The sequence below is a fragment of the Spinacia oleracea genome, chromosome 2 (genome assembly GCF_020520425.1).
Source record: "Spinacia oleracea cultivar Varoflay chromosome 2, BTI_SOV_V1, whole genome shotgun sequence".
NCBI classification, from domain to species: Eukaryota; Viridiplantae; Streptophyta; class Magnoliopsida; order Caryophyllales; family Amaranthaceae; genus Spinacia; species Spinacia oleracea.
Genome location: NC_079488.1, coordinates 12,089,376 through 12,114,901, shown reverse-complemented (window position 1 = coordinate 12,114,901; position 25,526 = coordinate 12,089,376). Strand labels below are relative to the sequence as shown.

At 35.8% G+C, this 25,526-nt stretch overlaps 3 protein-coding genes and 1 long non-coding RNA gene across 4 annotated transcripts; 3 read left to right on the top strand and 1 right to left on the bottom strand.

Moving 5' to 3' along the window:
* Positions 1-510: 510 nt before the first annotated feature.
* On the bottom strand, positions 511-11,680 carry LOC110792959 (uncharacterized). Its single transcript, XM_021997782.2, has 15 exons — positions 11,233-11,680; positions 9,007-9,261; positions 8,769-8,893; positions 8,244-8,454; positions 7,879-8,004; positions 7,544-7,800; positions 6,157-6,264; positions 5,788-5,929; positions 5,544-5,706; positions 4,720-4,877; positions 4,128-4,451; positions 3,931-4,005; positions 3,716-3,785; positions 3,465-3,622; positions 511-949 (listed from the first exon to the last, which is right to left on the bottom strand). The coding sequence occupies exons 1-15, from the start codon at positions 11,497-11,499 to the stop codon at positions 803-805; spliced, it is 2,586 nt and encodes an 861-aa protein (XP_021853474.2). The 5' UTR covers positions 11,500-11,680; the 3' UTR covers positions 511-802.
* Positions 11,681-15,993: 4,313 nt separating this feature from the next.
* Positions 15,994-17,194, top strand: LOC130467235 (uncharacterized). The gene is made up of 2 exons (XM_056835682.1): positions 15,994-16,182; positions 16,322-17,194. The coding sequence occupies exons 1-2, from the start codon at positions 15,994-15,996 to the stop codon at positions 17,192-17,194; spliced, it is 1,062 nt and encodes a 353-aa protein (XP_056691660.1).
* A 30-nt stretch (positions 17,195-17,224) lies between these two features.
* Positions 17,225-19,988, top strand: LOC130467234 (uncharacterized). Its single transcript, XM_056835681.1, has 2 exons — positions 17,225-19,213; positions 19,308-19,988. The coding sequence occupies exons 1-2, from the start codon at positions 17,225-17,227 to the stop codon at positions 19,986-19,988; spliced, it is 2,670 nt and encodes an 889-aa protein (XP_056691659.1).
* Positions 19,989-21,992: 2,004 nt separating this feature from the next.
* On the top strand, positions 21,993-22,704 carry LOC130466782 (uncharacterized). Its single transcript, XR_008926933.1, has 3 exons — positions 21,993-22,216; positions 22,329-22,386; positions 22,478-22,704. It is a non-coding gene; the product is annotated as an uncharacterized lncRNA (long non-coding RNA).
* The last annotated feature ends 2,822 nt before the right edge of the window (positions 22,705-25,526 follow it).

Sequence of the window (25,526 nt, the reverse complement as noted above, 5' to 3'; positions counted from 1 at the left end):
ATTCGGGGTCATCAAGCAGAGTTGTTTGAGACTTTTGCCTTGTGCACTTGTACGAAGTTGAACTTTTCCCTCGGGAGTTTGTATGGGTACCTCGATGGACAACATTCCTCCCAGGTGAGATTTTTATCATACTTGAGGCTCGAACCGAGACCTTAGTTAAGAAGCAAGAGATCCTTAACCACTTACACTAACCTTAGCTCTTTCAAACGAGGCTTTCGATTGCGTGGAATGGAGCATATGAAGGTCCAACTGACAGCGGACTCTGGTTGGCGGAGGAATGCCCACTTATTTCGCATATGTTCGTATAATTGTAAGTGCTCACTACTCGCAAGGAATGAGATGTCGTTATTGGACATTGTTATAGGAAAGTCAATCGAGTCACAAAGATCGTATCAGAATTTTGTTCTCCAGTGGTCCTTTAAAAGTATTACGAAGTATTTCTTTTATACCTTTTTTTTTACTAGGTATCTTTCAAAACATTTGTTCTAAACAAATACATCACCTTATGCATTGACTAACTGAATATTTCATACAAACCATCCACTGTAAGAAGGGAGGACATGATCATTATTTTCCGAGATCACGAGCCAAAACATAAAATTATGTGTTCACCTGAATATGTTTCGAAGATGAACATAGATATATTTATATGATTCCCGATATCATGAACATACCAAAAAGAATATTACATGATTCCATTTGAAAGTGCTTTTGAAGTCCTCGTCATTCCAAGCACAATCAAGCACAGCATTCATAGAAGCTACAAAACTCAGTGGCCTGCTATTACAATTCAAAAACCCCATTATAAAGGGGTTACATGGGTTGTTTCATTCAAAAAGAGACAACCAAACACGCTGTTGAAGAAATCGCGACCCTTCATTTCTTCTCCACCAAACACGGGCTTCATGTCGTATGTGCACGCTCTCGAGCAGTCGGGGCAATAGGTCACCTGTGGAATACATGGCATAAGCTGATAAACTATTGAATTCATCAATGTTGATCAATAAAAAAAAAGTATGTCTTATGTCAGACGTTCTGACCAAATATAATGGTCAAATCCGCTTTTTACCTTCACCAACTCTATTCGTTGTTTGACTAATACTTGGCAGACAAGTAAGAACTTGTCCAGTTGTCCACCGTTTTTTATAAGAATTTGCAAGGGAAGACTTTTATGCATGTCAAAATTCAAATTGGGTATAGAACCTTAAACGGAATTAAACATGAATAAAGAAGCCACCAAATTCAACGTTACCTGCATCTTCTACGCTTGTGTTTAATTCGCGGTAAAAGGTTCTATACCTTTCTACAGCTGAAAAACTAATATGTAACGGCCAATTACAATAACATTCTACACTCGGCATTCTTATACAGTATTACCGTTCCTTGAAAAGTTATCCTCAAGCATGCCATTTTGAAAGGATAAATGAGGCACATTTTTTTAAAAATCATGAACTTTTATAGATGAAATCAAGAAACGATTGGATGCTCCAGTGGTCTCCAGTGGCCCTATCTTCATTTTTATGTATGATTGGATGCTCCAGTGGTCTGGAGTGTTTCTCGGCGTTCGGGCGGCCCAGCAACGAGAAGTTCAACCCTCGAAATCCTTTTTTTTTTTTTTAACGGGATGTGGGGTTATCCTGCACTTGGAAGAAGAAGTAGAAAAAAGGCCAGTAGCGTGAAAGGCATATCCTGTTACAGATTAAGATCCAGATTGAGTGCTTGAAGGGGATTGGCACGCTTTCGAAAAGAACATAGAATAGTAGAAGATCCAGCATGCAGAGCACCTTCCAAAAACTTCGCTTTAGCGAGTCAACTTAAGCTTTTTGCATCTTCCTCTTGTCTTCCTTGAAGGTTATACAAAAAGGTAATCTTTTCGTCTAGTCTATTTTTTATCGTTTTGGCGGCAATTCGGCGGGAGGGAATATCTAACTAATTAGTAATTGTGGATCGCTTCTTTCTTCGAGAATGCGCGGAGCTTAAGGTAACGAAGTCGCTTAAGCGAAGCTTTCGGAGATCGGGTAGAGAATTGAGGATGGAATCCAATCAGGCGTCGAAGGGCCGAATTAGGACTTGCATATATGGCCTTGACTCGACATCCTTTGTTCTGTTCCACTCGAGGTTTAAACCCCCGAGTTGGTAACAGTCGATGCCTTCTCGTGTGCTTCGATTCAGTCAACTCTTTCTGAATCTATAGATTTAGATCTCTATCATGCTTAACACAGCCCCAAGATCCCCTCCTTACTCGGCTGGATTTATGAGCCTTTCGGTTGTAATAGCTAAAGCTATGCTTTTGGAAAGGCGGCTGGAATGCACGCCCTGGGTTCGGGGTGAGGTTGATTGATGTCGAAAAACCTTTCATTCACTTCGAAACCAAGACCTATAGTAAGTACTTATTACCGATAGAGCCTTATATGTAGACAGTCAAGCTCGTCATTGAAATAGGATCCACACAAGGAAAAGCACTTGCCATTTATTTGGGAGGAAAGGAGACGAGAAGGCTGGCTGCTATCGGATGTTATCGGGGAGTGTAGCAAAAGGCGAATGAACTTTGACTTTCTCATCCTTTTCATCTTTCACCATGAACACTCCACTTTTCAGCAGACTCACCTTCTCAATTCCAAACTTTCCCCATGTTCTTCTGAAAGTTTGAAAGTAAAAACAAAGAAGAAGTAGAAAAAGCCTACACGTGTCAAAATATTAACAACAGAATCGAATTTATTTTTTCGTGATATGAAACGAGCAAGCTAAGTCCATTAGAGTTCCACTTTTTTATTTTTTTCGGAAGATAGGAAGGAATAAACATCCAAATATCAAATTGACTTTCTAAAACCTACTTCTATCCCCGAATCTATTTTTTTTTTTTTTTTTTCTTGCTTTTGAAAAGGGAGGCTAACGTCTCACGTTTTAAAACTACTTTGGCTATGCGCGCGCTGTGTGCTGTGAGGATCTTCTAGAATATGCAGGACCGTTTCCCGTTTCTACAGGCAAAGTGACGCTTTTTTAATGATCTTTTTTATGGTTATGGGTACGATTCATTTCCATGGTGCACCCGAAGCCCCCCTCGTTACCGTACGTGCGACTCTCACCGCATACGGCTCCCAAACCGAGATACCATTTATGGGGAGAAACTTCCCCGGTCTTTCGACAACGGGAATGAAGTTCAAAACACTCTTTCTAGCAGGTGAATTAGTAGAATTTGAAGAGGGTGTAATGCAAAAAGCTCAAAGGTTATATTGGAGCCTATTTGTAAGAATCTTTGCAATTCTTTTTGCTTTATCAAGATGTTTTTGTAAATGTTGATTATTAGAGCTTGAGTTCTGATTCTGCTTACCTTTTCTACCCTTAGGCGATGCTTGGGACTAAATAGAGGAGGTGTAGTCTCACTGGAAGATGCTTCCATTTCAATTTAATTTAGACCGAAAACAAAAGTAAAAATAGTTGTCATTGACCACTGTTCTACGTACCTCCAATAGCTTAGGACAGAAAGATGAATCGAGCATGACATCCACACCATAAATTGCCCTGGATTTTGGACTATGCATCTCCGGATGTACTGCAACTGCCGCCTCAAAGACAGATCGGATCATATTTCTAATTCTTTCATGGACATCCGACCAATTCACTGTGATGATAAAGAAACTTTTTTTTAATCAAAGTTGGCTTAATAAAATAAGCTATAGTATTTTGAGATCTCACTTTGACTAGGACTACAGACCTTGGTGCTCCTGCTCGAACTCTCTCACAAAATCTTGTGTCTGTACATGATTCAATACCCCGCGATAGTTCTACATTGATGATATAACAATTAAAACGTCACCAAAGGCAATCAATACAAATTAGAAGCATTTTTTTTTTTTTTGGTACACTCCTTCCCCACAACACCACTCAAGCCAAAGAAAACAAACAGGAAAGGTTTATTACAGATCATACCATGACTGTAAAATGAGTCTCATACTCATATAAGCTTCGTTTATCCAAAGAATACGCATTATTTGCCAGCCTTACCTGGGAAATAGTCCAGCAAAAATGAGATTTTGTTGGTTAGCATGGCAAACTGCAAACACAATACTATCATGTATTACAGTTCCTTTGAGAATATTTGTTCCAAAAAACTCCAAAGAACATACCCAAAAGACATCAGCAAGGAATATTTCCAAGGGATTCATACTGCGCACAAGAACAATATAGCGAAGATCAAACTTCTTCCCTTTGAACAAAGATGGATGTTCAATATACTTCTGAGATATTTTTGGACCAGTTTCCATTAGACGAATAATTGCAGATAAATTACTGGTGATTGTCGTATCTATTGTTCGAGCCATATTCCAAGGTTTCAAGATCCACAAATTATCAAGCCTTTCTCTATCACGTACGTAGTAATCTCCAATCAGCTCCGTCAAATGCTTTTCTAAATCATATGTAGGCTGCAACCAATCAGGAGCTCCATATGCCTGCCAGGATAAGATGAATGTTATTGCCAAAGCATACTACGGACAAATTGAGGGATTTGGGTGTCTGGTATCACAAGCAGAGATTGAATACTGGATTAGATATAGAAATCTGATGGCAAGAAAGCTACTGTCTCTACACAATTTCAACATTTACTTAACTCAAATGTGAAACTTTTCCGGGGCGCAGAAATTCAGAACAAAAATCAACAAATAAAGTATTATTTTTTTGGTGCTAACTGCTAAGTACATGCAATGAAAAAAAATTGACCTCTTGAACAGTTTCGGCCAAATGATGTTTCATGACAAGACAAGCTTCATGAGGAAATTGGTTTACGTATTGATCGTCTCTTATTCCAACAGCCTTTTTCGTCTCTTCATCCACCTGCATGCTGGTCCATAAAATGTCTGCTTCCTTTGGTTCATTAGCTGCATGTGAAACAAATTAATTCAACTTCAAAAACAGATGCATGTTGTCAAGGCGGAAAACATAAAAGAACCAGGCATCTGAAGCAGCTATTTGAAAGTTTTTTTTAAAATTACAGTTGTGCAGTTGTACCACGTTGCTATTCAACCCGGATGCGTCCAAAAGGAAAATTACTTACTAATTTTTTGAATGGTTTAGAAGGGTTTTGTTTACCACGAAGGAGTTAAAACGGTTGTAGGTGATTTTCTGACAGCTAGTATTATGTTCTACAATTAAACAAATCGAAATTTCTTAACCTAAACAATAGAATCTTAGAGCCAGTGAAAGTATATTTAGGGAATAAATTGTAGCAAAAGATCCCACATAAAGAGCAATGATGCAAGCAAAAGGTGTCAGCAGCTTTTAATGAACGCCATAGACTGATCTATATAATTTGCACATCTTTCAACTACCTGAAAGCAATTAACCACAAGGACTAGAGTGACCATCACCAACATCAAGTTTTCATAGCAGTATCATATATAACTTACATTACATCTCAACAATTTGTAATCAGAAAATTTAGAAATGAAAGCAGACAAAGATAATATATTAATATCTAAAGAAATATAGGGCAAAATTTGCACCAGAGATTTGAGGACAATATAAATGGAAAAGGCAACACTTACTGATAGCAAATTCAGGGCGAGTCAAGAAATCCTGTACATGGGGTATATCAGTATATACCCGTACAGGATTTTGATTGCAAAGCAGACTTGAAGGTTCCAGTGCTCCAATAGTAGGCGAAGAAAAGCGTTTTGATTGCAACTTTTGAAGATACTTCTCATATCCCTGGTCAAAACATGAATACGTTTTACAAATTTACAGTTCCCCACAACTACATAAATCACCAAGCCCACACTTAAAACATACTTTGATGAAATAACTCTTTGGTGTATGAAACCAAGCAGTCAATCTTGCGGACCGTTGTTTATCCTCTCCTATACCTAATAGAAAGTCACGTGTGCACTCATCTCCTTTCTGAACATCTTGGGTTGGCCACAAAATAGAGAAGCTGAAAACAAAAGTTGGATTAAAAGCAGAACCAAACACGCAGAACAGAAACTGCGGTTACCAGCAATGACCAATTAACCAAGACAATTAAAATTTGTTTAAAAGGCTTGTTTAGCTTAAGATTCTCCAGAACTAGTGAATAAGATTTAGAATAATCTTTGGAAACATAATAGCAAAATTATCGTTATCTTAATAAATAATCATAAAAGAAAAAAATTGGAAGAAAACCTGACAGCTGATGATAGATTCCCATCACGCATGTACAGAAAAGGTGCTATCCGAAAATTTGGCTCATCACTGTGTCGCAGAGCTGAACCCAACTCATCCATCACATACCTGGAAGACAATTTCAGATACAAGTACTGTCACTTGCTGTAGAGTACATGAGAAAGCTATGTCAACACAGGAACTGTTATGAATTACAGAAAATAAAAATGGAAGAAGAAAATAGATTTGACTGATAATACTAGAAGAGCTAAACAAAGCTAAAAATAAAAATAACACTTTAATATTCCGGATATCTTTTTCTTTGCCAACAATTCCTTATTTATAGCATTTCTGAGTCTTCCCTCTAACCAATCAACCATCTATCTTCCTCTTCAAGATACCCTTAACCAACTAATTATGCAATAATCAAACTACCCTTCCTATTAGGCGAGTTCATTACAGGAACCTATTCTATGCTCTAAAGCGCCTGGAGGACTTTTTTTGCCTGCCCACTGGCAAACCACGGACTCGCTAGTTTATGGTTACTTGAACATGATAAGCACGTTTAGCTAGGTTAAAGCCTTGCTTGCATAGAGGGTAAGATTTGTGCTCAAATATGAATAAAGCCAGTCCTAGCGATAGCACAAGGCATCTAAAATTAACGTACTTACCAAATAGAAGGATAGTTGGTTAAGCATCTCCAAATTCCCTGGAGGGGGTGGGGACTCCCAATTAGCATATACTCCGTTTTCTATTGACATGCCCCACATTGACGATATTGTTATACTGATATATAAAAACAAATGTTGTGATGTACTCCCTCCGCCCCGTTTTAAGGGACACATTTTCCATTTTTGTTTGTCCCATTTTTAAGTGCCACATTTTATTTCTCTAGAAGTGGGTCCCATGTAATAATTATATTTATACTCTCACTTAATTACACATACTCGCTCAATTAACAATAAAAAAGTTCATAATAGAAGTCCTTTTTATACATTTTCTATGTGTCTAAAAATCCGTGCCAAACCCATTTGTGACACCTAAAATGAGACAGATGGAGTAAAACATAATTGGATGTGTTTATATATATTTTCAAAATATCAATTTTTTACACTTTTACTAAAAGTACGTAGTTAAAGATATTAACGGTCAAAGTTGTTGGTTGCCGAACGAGCCCGGTCAAACTAGAACAATTATCAAAAAAATGAGTATGATCTTTCCAAAAGTAGCGTCAAGAGCAACCTAGATTATGGTGTCCATTTGACTTTTTTGTTAATAGCTAATAACATATCAACGGGTTTTGTAGGTCATGCACGTCACTGGTTGCTCCTTTGAGACACCCAGCAGTGAAGATAACATAGGACAATGAAATAAAAAAAATTATGAATGAAGGAGAGCAGTGGCCTACCATACAGAGGTTTCGTCAATCTTTTCCTCATCAGCAAGTCTGTAAGTCATTAAATACAACCACATAGCATTGAGTACACGATCTGCAAGGGGGTCATCAGGGTTCCATTCAGGAAGACGTGGCTGCAATGCTGAATCGACCACATGCTTATCCATATCAAAGATTTTTGTTGCTTTGACACCATTGAGTAAAAAGAGATTAGGAAGAGAATCGAGAATATTAATTGCACTTTCTCCAAGGGGACCTGGTAAATCAACCTGAAAATCAACTTTATCAGATTAAAGATTCCAGCACAGCATTAAAGTAGCTAACAAAAAATTGTTAGGCTAAATTACCTCCAGAGAATTTAGTGAAGGAAATTTCTTTAAAGTTTCCAGCAACTCATGAACAGAATTTTCCTCCATTGGATTTCCACGGAGATTAAGGTGTGAAAGACTGGTAAAGTTTACAGACGAAAATGCCTGAACAATGTATCGCAGTAGATTAGATATGAGAAAGAATCTACGTGAAATTGAATATACTACTACTCAACACAAGTTAGACTTTAGAAATAGCAAATGTAGTATCAACTATATCACCATGCCAGAATATAAAAAATAATACTTCGTAATAAATTAAATATATAAAAAGCAAGATAAAACTATAAGAGAAGCATACAATAGGAAATGACATCATCAAAAAAAAAAAAAAAAACTACAACCTTATTGTTAAGATTGTGGATGTCTCTATTTGAAAGGTCCAGAGTGGTAATGTTCTGCAGTTGATGTTCACCATCATCCCCTGGGTTTTCCTGCCCATAAATTTCTCCACAAAATCCCAGTGCCCACTCACCATAGTTACATGTAAAATGTGAATTGAAAATCTCTAATTTTGGGAATGCCTGAAGAACAGCTTCCGCCATATTGGTAGCACTGGAACAACAAATCTCATATTAGGTGAAATTACAGCAACAGCAGAAAATCTGGTAATGCACTAACTAAAACTAGACTCCCTCTGGTGAAAACAAGTGCTATATTACAATTATCTTTTTCTTTTGTTTTAATACAATGTATAAACAAGTGTCATATTACAATTATTCAATAACACCAATTACTATGTTTAACTTATTCTTTCTAACAACCTTCAATAAGGATGCTTATTATTTCAAGTAATTTCTTAACTATTGTGAAAAAAATACTGAGAAACAACATTATTGATATCCAGATAATAACAATATGAAACTCACCACTTCTCCAAAGCAGGGTTATCATTTAACCAAAGAGCACGTAGGTTTTTCAGTTTTGAAATTTCATCCAGAACAGTTTCCATGTTTTTAATCTTGTTCCCAAGTAGACTAAGAGCAACTAGATTCTGGAACAGTAACAAAGAGTCAAAGATGACCGGATTAGAAGCTAACAAAGCATATTTTGTTGACAGTAAATCGAAAGGTACATAAAATATAGAGGCAGAATTCCTAGCACAACCGGACATTTAGAAGGCAAGTCCAAAGCCAAAAGCTTATCATCATCTATGTCGAGCTCCTCCAGCTCTAGCCACTTCACACCATAATTACCCATCTCTTTTGCCCTACAAATTTCACTTTCCAGTACTTCTTCAGCAGTCATTTTTCCGTGATTATCATCTAAATCTCCATTGCCATCTTCGTCATCTTCATGACAATCAGCATCAACACACATCAAAGAGGCCATTCTCTCAACCAAACCTGGCACTTCCTCAAGCTGTAACAGAGAAAAATGCAAAAATTATCAATGAAGTTCTAAGATCTTAGAATCCATCTTATCGTCATTAGAGTACCTACGGTAAAACTTCGATTTGTAATCACAAAAGTAATATACGTACTTTTCAAAGAATAGTTTTGATTATTTCAGGAAGAATTCTTCATATGGAAAGAAAAGGTTCTTGCTTTACAGCTTGTTTGGATAGAGAGAAGTTGAGGGTAAGCAAGAGAAGGGAAAAGGAGGGGAGTAATTTCCATATTTGTATAGCAAATGATGGGGATGCGTGGAATGGAAAGGACAGAAACGGAGGGATTATTTTCCTCATTCATCAAGAACAAATACCTTCACAAACGGAAAGATTTGGAGAGAAAACAGGAGCACATGGCTTAATAATATGGAAAGGATGACTCTACCCCAATCACTCACCCATTACTTCCTACGACCTGATTCTCTCTCTGTCCTAAATTGGTTTTCTTACGTTCTCTTTCCTCTTGCACTCAAAAGTGGAGAGGAAATTTAGTTTCTGAAAGCCACTTTTAACTCAGGATAACTGGAAGATTGATCGAATTTATCTAAGCAAGAAAACAATAATTAACAGTGAATATCTGGAAATAGATTTATCCCTGCGATGTTTGATGTCAATTATCAGATGAGAATGATGCCTTCCCCCCTCCCTTTTTTTTTTTTTGTAATACAAACAGGAGAAAAGGTACTATCCTTCCTTCCCCTCCCCCCTTCTTCCCTTCCATTCCTTTATAAATTACTAGCCAAAACAAACTGTCAAACTGTAAATCCTTCCAAGAAATTCACTTACTTCATGGGAATCACAGCTTATCTTATCATGGTTGCAAGGAATATCACTACTATTACTCAAACAAGAATGAAACATATGACCGCATAGCTATCTATAGGTCAAACTAGATATGTAAGTATCGGCACTAACCATGTTTATACAAAATCATGAAATGCAACATACATTTTGTAGTAAACTCAACCTTTTAAAACATCTTTAACAAGTTTTACAAATTATTTGAAACTCTAAAAACATTTGCAGAAAGTTGTGAAGTTGGTGGCCTATATTAATCATAATAGTGCAGTGCTTTATATTATGAGCTTCTGATGCTTATATTGCTCGTCAATGACAAGCACAACTCCAATAGAGTCACAGGTTAAAAAGTAGGGCATTAATCTTGATACAAATACGAATAAGCCCTTTCGAGCTGGCTGTCATGTTCAATAAACAAACAATTCGTCCAAGAAAAACAGTTGGTAGAAAGACATTATTTTCACACACAAAGATAATAGCCTGATCAACCCAACTTCCTGAAATGCCACAAGAGCTGAGATTTGCTAATTTCATTCATACTTCATGGAAATTTAAGCTCAAATGTTTGATATGCAGAAAAGAAGATGCTAATTCCAACTAATTGAAACCATCTCTAACCCCTCCAAAGAACTTAAACCCTTCAGTTCATTGAAAAAAATGCCTTTCTTATCAAAACCACCCAATTCCTGGCAAAATTTTGCAACAACCCATTATAATCAGTAAAAGAAAATTACACTGAAAAGCTCCAAATTGCTACCAAAAATGTAGAAATTGCCCTTTTTTTTTCCATTCTCCTCATCCTTCAAAATACCCACTGCCCCAACAAAGCTCAAATACTCGACGAGAATTCTTCAATCACCCAAAACCCCAGATTGAATCCTGTCTACATCATTTCCATTTTACGAGGAACAAAAAAAAAACTTACGCTGAAAAGCACCAAATTGCTACACAATGTAGAAATTGCCCAATTTTTTCCATTCTCCTCATCCTTCAAAATACCCACTACCCCAACAAAGCTCAAATACCCAAAACCCAGGAATCCTGTCAACATCATTTCCATTCCCATCTCCTTTACGCCCAAAAAAAAAATAGCAAGAATTCCTCAATTATCCAAGTTAAAAATGGAGGGAGAGAGAAAAAAGGACCTGTTTGGGGGCATCAGGAAGGCGGAAAGTCCAGGCGTGATCAACAAGGAAGACATTGGAGTTTTTAGATATGAAATCAGAGGTGCAAACAAGCTTTCTCTGGCGACCATTTTGGCACGGCTCAATCTGGAAGAACTCGCCGGCGTCGAAAGTTTCAGAGGAGAGCTTGCGGAAGAGTTGGGGATAAAGAGATTCCGGCAGGCCAGTGCCGGCTAATAGTATGCCGTGAACTTTCAGGAAATCAGCGTAGCTTTTTATTTCTACCATTTTTGTGCTGCTTCCGGCGCTACTCCAGAGAGTGGAAGAAGAGAGGTTTTGGAGTGTTCCAGATTTTCAGCGGAGTTGGGGTTTTAGGCTTTTAGCTTTTGGGGGGTGACGACCCAGTTTAGCGGTTTAGCCCAGCCCGTTTGTTGGCCCGGATTCAAAATTAAGTTTGATGTTACTAGTTGAATCGTCGCATGCGTCAATCAACTTGATATTTTATTACTCAATTCGTTTACTAATTTATTCATTTTTATCTACTATCCATAAACATTCATATAGCCACGTGCAAACTCAAGTGTTACATATGTAATAAGACATTTCTATGAGCTAAATTATTACTCTTATTATCCCAATTCAAAAATACTTCTATTATTGTTCTTAATTTATTACAACTATTCGAGTTTATACTATTTTCACATTATCCTTTGACCATATATTATGAATTTTGCATAAAGTATTTTCTACATGATTTTATTAGATTTGTTTCAATGTCTAATTTTAAAATAGTAATTGTTTTTATATATTAATAAAATTATAATTAAAGATATTAAAGATCAAATTTGTGCATTGAAAAAAGTGAAAATTCAATTATGTGGTAAATAAAGAACAAAGGAAATACTATTTACATTTTTAAGGTGGATATCAATGAATTTTGATCGTAAGTCAAATAAAGTACCATGACATATCATTCAGGCTTTATAGGTAGACGATATTTATAGTTTTATTTCAACACGTACGCCAAGAGTTATGAATATTTGTATTTACACTCTTGTGAATTACGAAGTTCATAAATCATAAAGGATTTTAACTTTGGAGTTATTTTTGCAGAGAGAAGGAAGTTTAATTAACGGTAAAGCACTTAGTATTTTATTTGGTTAAGAGTACTAAGTTAATTTTTGCAACATTATAAATTAACATGGTATTGACAACTGAAACTGATGTCAAGAGAACAAACTTCGTTGGAATCTACATGGACGGTATATTGAATAAATATACTACCTCCGTTTCATAAAGATCTTTACGGTTACAGTTTGCACAAATATTAAGACAAAAGTACAAAAATTGGTCAAATATAATAAAATTTGGATAAAGTAAGAGAAATGTGTACAAACCTGGGTGAGTGAAAGAAAAAGTGAGTCGAAAAATTTAAATATTGTGGGGTAAGAATGGTAAATTAGTAAATTTTCAAGTCCAAAATAGAATAAAGCAAAGTGTAAAGAACATTATGAAACAGACTAAAATCGAACGTGTAAAGATCAGTTTGAAACGGAGGTGGTATAAGTTTATGAATAACTACGTACACTTCGTCAAGCATTCACCTTAAGAGTTGGTTGACAAAAATGGCAATACAATATATACCTTTATTTGAATATTTATTGCCGCATTTTCATTATAATGTTGGAATGTGCATAAATTTGTATATAAAAACACCCACGTGCAAAATTAGTGGTGTGCCTCTTGCAAGTGGTGCCATTTTCTTTTTGGGGTGCAAATATTTATCGTATTGGGAATTTTATTTCGAGTATCACGCAGGCTGCAATTAACTTGGTTATAAAACTCGAATTTTTTTAAAAAAATAAGAAGATAGTTTCATAAATTTTGGTTATTGATAATTTAAGATATTACTAGTTAAGTTATGCATTAAAAAGCATAACTAAAGAAATATGTCATACAGAACTCTCTGTAAGCAAGAAGCTCAAAACAATTATCAACTAGCTCAATCAATTCCCTCCTTTAGCCGAGGTATTCTTCCCTTCTAGTTTAGGGTTCCTTCTCATTAATTTTAGTCAGCTTTTAATCCTTCAAATAAATCTTATCAAATCCTTATTTTATCAAATCCTTTCTTTATTTAGCCCTTGCTGATTTTACTTGTAGCTTTCCATCAAGTTTAGGGGTTACCTTTTTAGGGTTCTTGATGATCTTTTTCGTCATCAACACCTGTCCTTCAATTCAGCTATTTTCTTGGGAATTCACCTCAACTAGCTAGGAATTTCAAGTAAGCAACACCTTTCGTCCTAAATTACTGCAATTTTTCGTCAACTCCTTCAGGGTAATTTGCTTCTTCATCTAAGAATTATCGTTGATTTTTATTTTTTATTTTTTTTTAACTTATTAGGGTTCTTGATGTTCTTGGGATTAGTTGGGTCTCTAATTATCACTGCTACTTGCAATTTGGTGGTAATTCTTTCGGGTTTTCAGTGTAGAGGTCTTAATTTCTCTTTCTTAATTTCCAAATTCTGGACACCTGTTCCCTTCCATATAAATACTACTCTTCTAGGATCATAAACCCTATTATTAAACTACAAATAAAAACATCTCTTTCCTCTGTTCTATTCTACTTTATTACTCTGTATTACTCTGTTCACTGCCTTCTCCATCAACTTCTTCACTAATTATGTCTTCCCGGCGAACCTTAAATTCGCTTCATATGGGTGTTCTAGTTGGACTACCAAATGATCAGTTCTTAGGTCCAAGATATAATTGGGATATGTCTGTAATTGGTGTGTTTTCCGGGCCGAGTCCCCCTCCTCTCTCGGTGGTGCAATATACTGTCTCCTCTCAATGGACCACGCGAGATACTATAACAGTCAGGAGATATGGGAAGTATTTTTGCTTTTTCTGTAAGCATCCTCGAGACGTGGAAGCTATGTTGGAACTACATACGACCGTTATTGATGGTCGAATTATTACCTTCAGACGTGGTAGTCGTACATTGGTTTTGAATCATGAGAATTTTGACACTGCTACTCTATGGGTGCGGGTTTGTGGTCTCCCTGTAGACTACCTAGATCACGAATGGGCTGTGGAAGTACTTCGACATGTTGGGTACGTGGATCAAGTTCACTATGATGATCAAGGCTTTCGTGATGAACCGGAGTTCAGGGCAAAGGTACGAGTTGATCTCTCTCAACCTCTTATTCCTGGATGTTATATTCCATTAGGAGGTAATCAAGCAGCTTGGATTTACTTCAGATATGAAGGAGTCTTTAAATTTTGTAAAAGGTGTGGTGTTGTTGGTCATTTTACTTGTAACTGTATGCTTACTGAGTATCGAGCAAGTAGATGGATTAAAAGCAGGTTTGAGGGGTTAGAGGCCAATGGGTTTAGAATTCTTTATGGACCTCCAGACCTACCTTTTTACACAAACATGATAGAAGGTCTGACTGATACTTTTCGACATAGAAACACTAGAGTTAATTTACTATTGCTTGGATTAAATATTCAACCTGATCTCTACCCCCCTGGTAATGGTTACAATGGAGATGAGGATGATGATCATAGGGGTAATGGTGGTGTTGTTTGCCAAGGTGTCGGGGGGAATGGTGCAACAGTGTCCTCAGACTCAGAGCATGCTTACTTTCCTGCTTCGGGATCCTTGGATTCTAGTGGTGATTCTCAAGATTATACACCCCTCACTCCGGATGTTAATGTGTGGCAATCCTTTGGTATGGAGTACAATACTATTTTGTATCCTGGTAATCAATTTGGGTTACGAAATGATCCTTATGCTCTTTACACTTCTTCGGGAATGACTCATCCGACTAGTGGCCCTGAGTTAGTGAAAGCTTCGTGTTTCGAAGTGGAAGAACCGCCCCGGGCTAATAGGGATTATGGTCATAAAGTCTGTTCTACTGATGAAGAATCGGATTATAATCCAGTTGGTACTTCAATGCAACAAGTTCGCGAGGCGCCTTTGATTTATACTACTACTTCAGTTACAATGCAGCCTACTTCTCTTCCAAGTTCTCATCCTTTTGTAGGGGGTTTTACTAGTGCTGGTGAGCCAACTGAAGTAACTATTGGTACATTTTGTATGGTAGCATCTGCTATGGATGATTCTTATTCTTCAGACTCGTCTCTATCCTCTTCCTTTATGGTCATTGCAAATTATCATGGTACTGCTGATAAGGGGAAGAAATTTGGTTCACCTAGGAAGAGGGTGTGGGAAGGTGACATGGGAAGATCTCACTCAGTCAATTCTATTTGTTCCTCACTTGATTACATTCCAACTGACTGGTTTCTTAAAAGAAGGAAGTTGCGTATTAAAAGACTAGAGCGTAATGGTGGGCTTGGTCTGTGGAAAATGCGAAATGGGAAGCAGCGTTTTGTATCAAAGTGTTTTACAGATAATTCTTTTGCTCATGAATTTGGTGTTGAAATAAGGCAGGGGATTACTTCTTTCAGGAAACTACACGTAGCAGGGAAGAAACGTAATTGTGATCAAGGAAGTGTTCATCCACACAAAAGGCCTAAGATAATATTGTTGGGCCTTCCTGCTTATCAAGGAGATGAATTGGTTTCGTGTGGTTCAGACGGTACTGCAAGGAATTCTGATTCGGGTTTGGCGACTGGCTCTACACAGTCCCCAAATAAACCATGAAGCTTATATCATGGAATTGTAGGGGTCTAAACAACATGGAATCCCCTAAATTACCTTATGTTTTTTGGCTTTTGCACAACCATGCTCCACATTTTTTGTTCTTAAGTGAAACTAAAATGTCTGTTAATAGTGTTGTAGACTTGTTCAAATCTAGTAATCCTAGGTTTTGTTGTGGAGTGGATGCTTTAGGCTTAAGTGGAGGTCTAGTCGTTCTAAGTTGGAGCTCTTTTGGGATTACTTGTATTTTTAAATCTCCAAACTTTGTACTATGTAATATAGTTGAACCTAATGGAAGTAGCTACTATGTAATTTTTTTTTATGGTGCCCCTCTTTTAGAAGATAGGAAGCCAATTTGGGATCAAATGTTGCAGATTCTTAATTCTTACCCAAAATGCTTAGTCTTAGGGGATTTCAATCAACTTGAATTCTTTTCAGATAAATTAGGTGGCCGGGTCTAGTACAATACAAGGATGGGATGACTTTGTTAATTGGAGAATTAGTAGTCAACTATTGGATATTCCTTATTCGGGTCCTAAGTTTACTTGGACTAACAAGAGAGAAGAGCCTCATCTAATTTTGGAGCGGTTAGATAGAGGGTATATGACAAATGATTGGTTTATGTCCTTCCCTGATACTAAAATTTCAAATCAACCTTTCATTGCATCCGACCATGCAGCAATTGTCCTTGACACTGAAGGAATACCTACTCGGAAAAATAGACCCTACCAAATAGAGAATTGGTGCCTGGAATTCACAGAAATTTGTGATCTTATTGATCGTACTTGGAGAATACCATGTCAAGGTTCACCGATGTTTACTTTGTCGAGGAAACTAGTTCTCCTTAGATTGAAAATTCGAGGATGGTATCTGAGGAATAAGAAATTGTGGGGAGTCAATTGGAGGGAGCTAAACGACAATCTCTCGACAATAGGTTTAATGGTGAAAACTATAGCTCAAGGGGGTACTTACATAGAAAAGGTTGATGAAGCGTATTCTACTGCAGCTATTAAAGTGAAATCCTGGAAACAAAGAATGAAAGAGAGATGGGTAAAGGAAGGTGATCTTCCTACTAAACTCTTATACTCAAGAGTTAAGGCAAGGCAGAAGAAAAATGAAGTCCTCACCTTAAAAAATCATGCGGGGCAGTGGACTGAAGGCCAAGACCAAGTACAGGATCTCGTGGTTCAATCACTAAAGCAAGTCTTTATTTCAGATCAAGATCTTCCTCCTGATGATGAACTTGACATGGTTTTAAGGGAGTTGGATTTGCCTCAACTTTCACAAGGGAACGTTTCTATGCTTGAGAGACCATTTTAATATACCGATATTAAAACGGCTATGTTTGCAATGGATAGTTCAAAATCTCCAGGGCCGGATGGATATATAGCGGGGTTTTTTAAGCTTCATTGGGAGAAGGTAGGGCAGTCAGTTTGTGATGCAGTGAACAACTTCTTGACAACGGGATTTCTCTTAAAAGAATGGAATCATTCGCTACTAGTTATGATTCCAAAATGTGAAATGCCGGAGGAGGTAGGACATCTTAGGCCCATAAGTCTTTGCAATACTATTTACAAGTGCGCCTCTAAATGTCTAGTATTGAGAATGAAATTAGTGCTTCCAGCCATCATTTCTCCATCACAACATGCCTTCATTTCTGGAAGATTTATGACGGATAATGTTCTCCTTAGTCATGAGCTCATTGACAAGATTAATCATAGGAAGAGAGGAAAGGGTTACTTGGCCTCGGTTAAAATGGACATGAGTAAAGCCTATGACCGTGTTTATTGGATTTTTCTCCTCAAAGTTCTTCGGGCTTATGGGTTTCCTAATCATTGGATTCATCTAATACATCAGTGTATTTCTACCGTGTCATATAAGGTCCTTATCAATGGATGTACTTCAGATCAGTTTCGGCCAAAGTGTGGCATTCGACAAGGAGATCCATTGTCCACTTTCCCGTTCCTCTTTTGCATGGAGATGTTTTCTCGAATGCTGCAGATGGGAAGTGACCTTTTTTCCTTCCAAGGGATCAACATCACAAGGGGAAGTCCAAAAATTTCACACATATTCTTTGCAGATGATGCGCTCCTATTTTTCAAGGCAGATAGGGGAAGCTGCTCCAATATCACCAACATCGTTAATAGATTCTGCAGGATTTCGGGACAACAATTGAATTTACAAAAGTCTCATTTTAAACTTAGTCCCAATACACCTGAGCTGGAGCAACAAGGTTTTCGAAGTATTTTGAAGATGCAGATGGTTCAAAACTTTCGACCGCATTTAGGAGTTCCTATTGATCTTACGGGGAAAAGGCATACAAACTTTCAATCTATTGTTGATAAGGTGGTGGCGAAGGTAAGTTCTTGGAATTCAGTTTGTCTATCCCAAACCCAGAAACTAATCCTTATCAATTCTGTCCTGGTTGCAATGGCTTCCCATGTCCTTAGTTGTATGGAAATACCTTTGTCTATTTCTTATAAAATAGATTCGATTTTAGCAAGGTTTTTCTGGGCCAAAGGTCCGAATACGGGTATGCATTGGGTTAATAGGAAAATTATCCAACTACCGAAGGGATTGGGAGGTTTAGGAGTGAGGAATATGGCTACCTTGAATAAAGCCCTTTTAATGAGGCAAGCATGGCGTGTCATCAAAAACCCACAATCGTTGTTGGGTAAGGCTTTTTTTAGGAAATTTCCGTCTTCCCTAAAAGGGGTTCCTTCAACTATAAGTGGGAAGAGGTTTTCCTCGGGTATGAGGGGAATAGGTAGAGCAACAAACCTTCTTTTACAAGGATGCGACTGGAAAATTGGTAATGGAAAAACTGTTGTAGCAGGAAGGGACAGATGGGTGAAGGATAGAGTTCCCGTTTTCAAATCGAGTGTTACCCTTCAGAATGCTAGGAATTGGAAAGTTAATCATTTTATCCTTCCTAATGGGCCTGGATGGAATTTGGATAGGGTTAACTCGTGTTTTGAGTTTGATGATGCTCGTCGGATTGTAGAAATGGAACTTCCTGCAGGTGATTCCGCTGATTTCCTCTATTGGAGATTTCATAAATCAGGGAAGTTTACGGTTAAAACGGCCTATGCAATGTTAGCAATGGAGGATTATGGTCAAAACCCATACCATCGACACCAAGATTTCTTTAAGATCCTTTGGGCTCTGAAGATTCTACCAAAATGGAAGCTTTTTCTATGGAAACTACTCCATAATAGCATAGCTACAAAAGTGAATTTGGGAAGGCGAGGAACTCAATTGGAGGTTACTTGCGACTATTGTCAGAATGGGAATGAGGATTCACAACATTTATTCAGGTTCTGTGATCTAGCAAGACAAGTTTGGAGGAGTGGGTTACTTACTATCCACTCAGAACACAATGAAGATCAATCTTTCATAGATTGGTTTCTCTACTATATCCGGCTCTTGCCAGGATGGGAAAAACAGCCAAAGAACTGTTTACTTTATTACAACTATGTGGGCGTTATGGATCTCAAGGAATAATCGAGTTTTCAAGAGCACTCAGGCGGGGGTGTCTGGTGTCCTCAGCATCATAACAGAAGGACTGAAACAACAAGGAATTTTGTGTACTCATACTTCTTCCTTGAGGTTTCTCCATCCACCAGAAAGGGATCCCATTTACCCTCCAGGTTTTTTCAGGAAAATAATTGCGGATTCAGGTATGGTAGGGTCAATATCTGTCATACAAGTGGATGGTTCTTGGCATAAGAATAGTCGAATAGCAGGAATGGGTTGGTATTGGGAATGTGATAATCTTACTGTGGATGGTATCCTAGGAGGAGCATGTGTTGGCACTGCTGAATCCGCTTTGCACACTGAAGTTGTTGCATGTCTTATGGCTTTCCGTTGGTGTGTACAAGCTACTCTCGAAAACGTTACTATTCTCACAGATTCTCAAAGATTGGTGGAAATGCTCCAGATCGGCGCTTCAATCGATGTTCACTTACTTTGGACAGTGGAAGAAATACTACGTCTGGGTACTACATTCAACTGGTGTAGCATTCAAAAAGTGGATCGTCATCAAGTGCAAAAGGCACACGAACTCGCAACAGGGGTGGCTTCTACTTCTTTATCGTTTTGTAATTTTCCTTGATATCTTTTAGCATATGTCAAAAAAAAAAAAAAAAAAAATATGTCAATTAAAAATAAAAAGGAAAATGTCAATTCAAAGTTAATTATATTAAGATTGTGGGGTTATCAACTTTTATAATGTTCGACAAATAAAAAATATATTGTTTGTTGTTGAAAAAGTAGTATTTTCATGAAAGTGAGTCGATTTGAACAAGATCCCATACAAAAAGGATATATATAATTTTCTACTTATATATAAAGTAGAACAATTTTATCATAAAGTATAACTATAGTTTTAAAAGTGTAGATTTCTAATTATAAAGTGTAACTGAAGTCATATATTCATAAGTCGGTCTTAATAAAAAAATTATATTTGAACTTATGACTATTTATTTCTCAACTTATTGTATTTTTGTTTTGTAAAATATATTTAGGAAAAAATATCTATAAGACTGTACTTGAATATTCCCTTCGTCCAATTTTTTTAGCCCATTTTAAGTTTTCCGTACGTTTTGGGCCATTAATAAAAGAATTTCCCAATACTACAAAATGTAAATGATGATGAAAATTACAACTTTACTCTTATATAAAATACATTTTCTACCCCCACTTTTGTCTTTTCTCAATTACAAACAACCAAAACTTAAGAAAGCACAATTGGCAGGAAGGCAATCTTTTAAATAAGGAGGGAGTCACAGATACTCTAGTTATTTCATTTCTCAAGTTAACGTAGAAGTCAATAAGAGATTTCCCATTTTTAGACAAAAAGTCAACTTTAGCTTGTCGGTTATTAAGGATGATAAGTTAATGTTTATACTTAATTATAACTTTTATATACAAATCTTAAGATTATGTATATTATTTTACGTTGCATCATGAAGAAAATTCACAAAAGTGAGAGGTGAGATTGTCATACCTATATAATGGAAAAAACTTATTAAGAATTGGTTATAATAAAAAGCAAATGGGTAGGTAAATTTTTATTTTTTAGTTACTTGAAATAATAGTGTGTGAATAAGCATGTGAGGACCACAAACTTTCTCTCTCTAAACTAAACCAATAAAGAACCCTAAAAATTGTCTAACTATGTACTTAGGTTGGTCATGAACTCATTACCAAATATAGGATATAAATACTACGGAGTACAAGCTAATTAAAATCTAATATACATATATAAAGGAGGCACTTTTGCTGAGATATTAGAGCGCCACGTAGGATTAGTAATGCTCTCGGCCAATTAAAAAGAAGATTTCTTATTTATTTTTGAATTAAAAAATTCAAGTGCCACGTATATAATTAAGTAGATGCCACGTGGATATATATCTAAGTTTTAAATTTTTTTTTTTTAAAAAAACGTTAAACGTATTTGATAAACGTAGATAAACGTTTGATGGGAAGAGTCCAAAAAACAAAAAGTCCTAATAATCCTACTCAATCTAAGTTTTAATTAAAAAAAAAAAAAAAAACTTAGTATTAGATAAATGTAGATAAACGTTTGATGGGAAGAGTTCAAAAAACAAAAATTCCTAATAATCCTACTCAATATATATCTAAGTTTTAATAATTAAAAAAAAAAAAAACCTTAGATATAACCTAAACGTTTAAGATAAACGTAGATAAACGTATACTAATACACTACAATTCTTTAAGATATAAATTGGAAGTTCTAATCATATTCAAATTTATAATTGATGAAATCCTATAAATTGGTCGTATTGTTCAATTCATAACTCATACACAATCACATCTTTCACTTTTAAGTTTGGTTATCAATGGCTACTTCTTTGATCCATGATTTAAATTCCAGTAGGAACGACTGGAAAATTAAAGTTCGTGTTTCGCGCTTGATTGATGTGGTGAACTTCCGCAAACAAAATAGTTTAATTAGTTTGGACATGGTCCTCATCGACGAAGAGGTATATAATTCTTCTAATATTTACTTTATGATTTTACAACGCACTTTTTAAATTAACTGTTATAATTTAACTGCAGGGTGATTATGTGCATGCCTCTATTAAATCCAATTTTGTCCATCACTAGCTTCTGTCCAAAATTATGAGGGAAAAATCTATACAATCAGATATTTTTCGGTCCAACCTAATAAGGAACAATACCGTATTGTTGGCGACAACAAGATAATGATACAATTTTTTCAAAATACTGTTGTTAGGGCCGTTGCCAATGCATCGATTTGATTGTGTACAATTACAGTACACTTGAATAAGTTTGTTAAAAACTACTCACTTCCTGGTATGTATGATTTTGTTATTTATTCCGTACTAAAGTTTATTTGAGTTATTGTCAAATAATTTTGCCAAATACTTTGTCTTTTTTTCCTTTGTTGTTTTTTTTCTCTTTTTAGATGTCGTTGGTATGGTTGTGAATGAAGTTGGAGATTCTATCGAAATAGAAGACCAATGGTACATATTTTTTCCTTCTTCTGTAGAGTTAATTAAATATATTATTTATGATGTTATTATTTATTTAGTTTTCTTATCTAAATTATTGCAGGGGACAACATTGACATTGAGATTGAGAGGTCTAGCTGAAACTGATGGGAAATCGAAGGTGAGATTTGATCTGGTTGTGATTGGGGAAGATGATTGAAGAGATAGAGACGACTACATTTTGATTGTGGAGAAATAGATCGGAAGTTGCTGAAGTCTTTATCACACTTAAAAAAATAACAAGTACTTTAGTTTAGTCTAGACTAGACTTTTGCTCAATTATTTAGTTGTCGTAATAGGTTCACTTTTGCTCAGTTATTATGCACCATTTCATTTAACCCATTAATCCAATTATGGACAAATTTATTTTAATTTAATCTATTGCCACTAAACCAAACATAGGAAATAAATTAAGTTAAAATGAATTTAGATCTACTTAATGCATGTGTGTCATTTTTATCTTCCAAATGAACTTAATTATTATTATTGTTAATAGTTACTGATCCCACTACAAGAAATTGTACTATTAACGACGGGAAATCCCGTCGCGAAAGACCAATAATCGTTGATTAACGACGGGATTTTCTGTCGCGAACCCGTCATAAAAGGGGGCCGTCGTTAATAGAAATCCTGTCGTAAATCCGTCGTAAACCCGTCGTAAAAGACATTTGCGACGGTTATTCCCGTCATTGTTTGCTTGTTAGCCCCGTCGCAAAAGGCTTTTGCGACGGGATTTTTGACCCGTCGTAATTAGATTGTCGTTAAAGATGATTGTCTTCCAAAAAAAAAAATACCATCCATTCACCGTAACAAAACCTAATAACATAAATACAAAACCGTTACTAAAAAAGAACAAATAAAACGAAACCCGTGCATCGCACGGGCTTCAAAACTAGTATATATATATAAAGGAGAGTTTTTTGGAGAACATTTAGAGCGTCCACGTAGGATTTCCACGTCATCACATGTTATTAACTTATTAATTAATTAAATAAAGAATATTAGAGTCTTGCCATGATTGACCACTTAATAAGATAAGATGATAGATAATATGATAAGATAGATTCCAACTAAAATTTATCCTACTTCTCTTCAACCTTTTTATATATATACATATAAGCTTTTGATGGGAATTTATCCTACTTCCTTTCTACGTTTTTGTGATAAAATATGCAATGTGACGCAATGTGGTGTTAATTATACCCCGGGGACAGATGAGATTATTATCCAGTGTTGTTATTTTTGGGTGTCTGTTTATTGTTTCAGAACATGAGAGGATGAAGCTTAAGGTGTGAATTCTGATTCGTGGGAAACAGTTGATATGTTGTGTTGTTTCTTTGATGGTTTTTCTGTGACACATCTTGCTAACCATGTCGTCTAAGTTTATATGCTTTGTTCTCATAAATCTCTTTATGGGCTATTGGCATATCACACATTTTTTGTCAATCATGATTTTGCTATGTCTATAAACTTAAATGCCTATGTCTTGAGTAGTTATCGTATTTGTGTTTTGTATTAGGTTCATATGTATTAGAAAGCGTTGTTTAGTTTTGATACGTAGTATAGCGGACTATTTTGGATGGGCATGCGTTATTTCCATGTCATCAAATCTCTGAATAATATATTTCAGATTATTAAAATAAAAATAGATAAATAAGCACCTAATAAAAGATAATAAGAGATAAATTTTACTAAGAATAAAAAAGATAAAGTACTAAGTAAATAACAGAAAAAAATACAATTATCCTATTTAAAAAAATAAGATAGAATTACAAATAGTGAATTTTCACAAAGACAAAATACCATTGGGAGTGGATAGAATAGTCAACGAAGAAAAGTAGATATAATTACAATTCTTCATTCTATACAATTGCATACGTATGCATATCCTTAATAGAGTTTATGTGACCATTCTATACAATTCTTCATTCTATACAATTACATACTTATGCATATTCGTTATAGAGATTATGCATATTCGTAATACTATAAAACACTCTATGCCTAGATAATTATCAAATATGTAATAGAGTTTTATTTATATTAAACCTTCAATATTTGGATTAATTCATATCATAAATTTAAATCATAATAACTATTATTAAGCATACAATAGAATTCTACTTTCTATTATACTTATAATTTATAAAATACCTATTTCTATACGATGATATGTATGAAAATTGACAAACCCGTGCATCGCACGGGCTTCAATACTAGTAATTAAATAAAAGAGGACAAATGGAAAAAAGTAAAGGAAAAATTACTTTAAATAATCCAACCTTTTGCCGATTTTCCATTAATAATCCAACCTTTCGATTATTATCTAATAATCTAACCTTTATACCCCATTTACTTTTGTTGCACCTAAACGACCTGTAACCGGGAAAATGAGTCTAACACTTTTACTTTATTTTAAAAAGAAGAAAAAAATCATTTCTTCCCAAACTAATTAACCCTCATCTATCCTCCATAAACAAAGTCGCCTGAAGAACGGAGGCAACCATTTCCATCATCATTCATCACAACCACCACCATTACCATCTCATTTTTCTCCTTCTCAAAATCTGACATATTCTGAATAAGGAACAAAGAAAAGATAAAAAAACGATTCATAAATTGTATTTGATTGTTGTAACATAAATTCTAATGCATCAACAGTTCAACACCATCAACGCCATAATCACATATTAACATCACCAAAATAAAAATCGAAAAAAAAGAAAAAGAATTGGTCTCACTGATTAATCAAATTAAGCTCAATCTCATATTTCTCATCAATTTGGTACTATCAATTGCAAATAATTTGATTCCTTAATAATTGGATTCCTTAATAATCACTTGCAAATAATTTGATTCCTTAATAATTGCCAATCCGTCCAATACCTTTGTAGAACATGAAATCAAAGATGTTATTACCCAAAGGATGATGATAACCGGAATTTTTGAACAAGGAGTTCCAAAACTAGAACTTGGGTTCTGGTTGTTTTCACGAAGCAGGGGACGAAGAGAATAGGGAGCGATGTTAATGGCGGTGTTGGCCGATGTGTAGAGTTGAAGAAGGTTGGCGGCTTCCTAAGCTTTCGAGCCAGGGGCAGTAGAGGCGGGCTGGT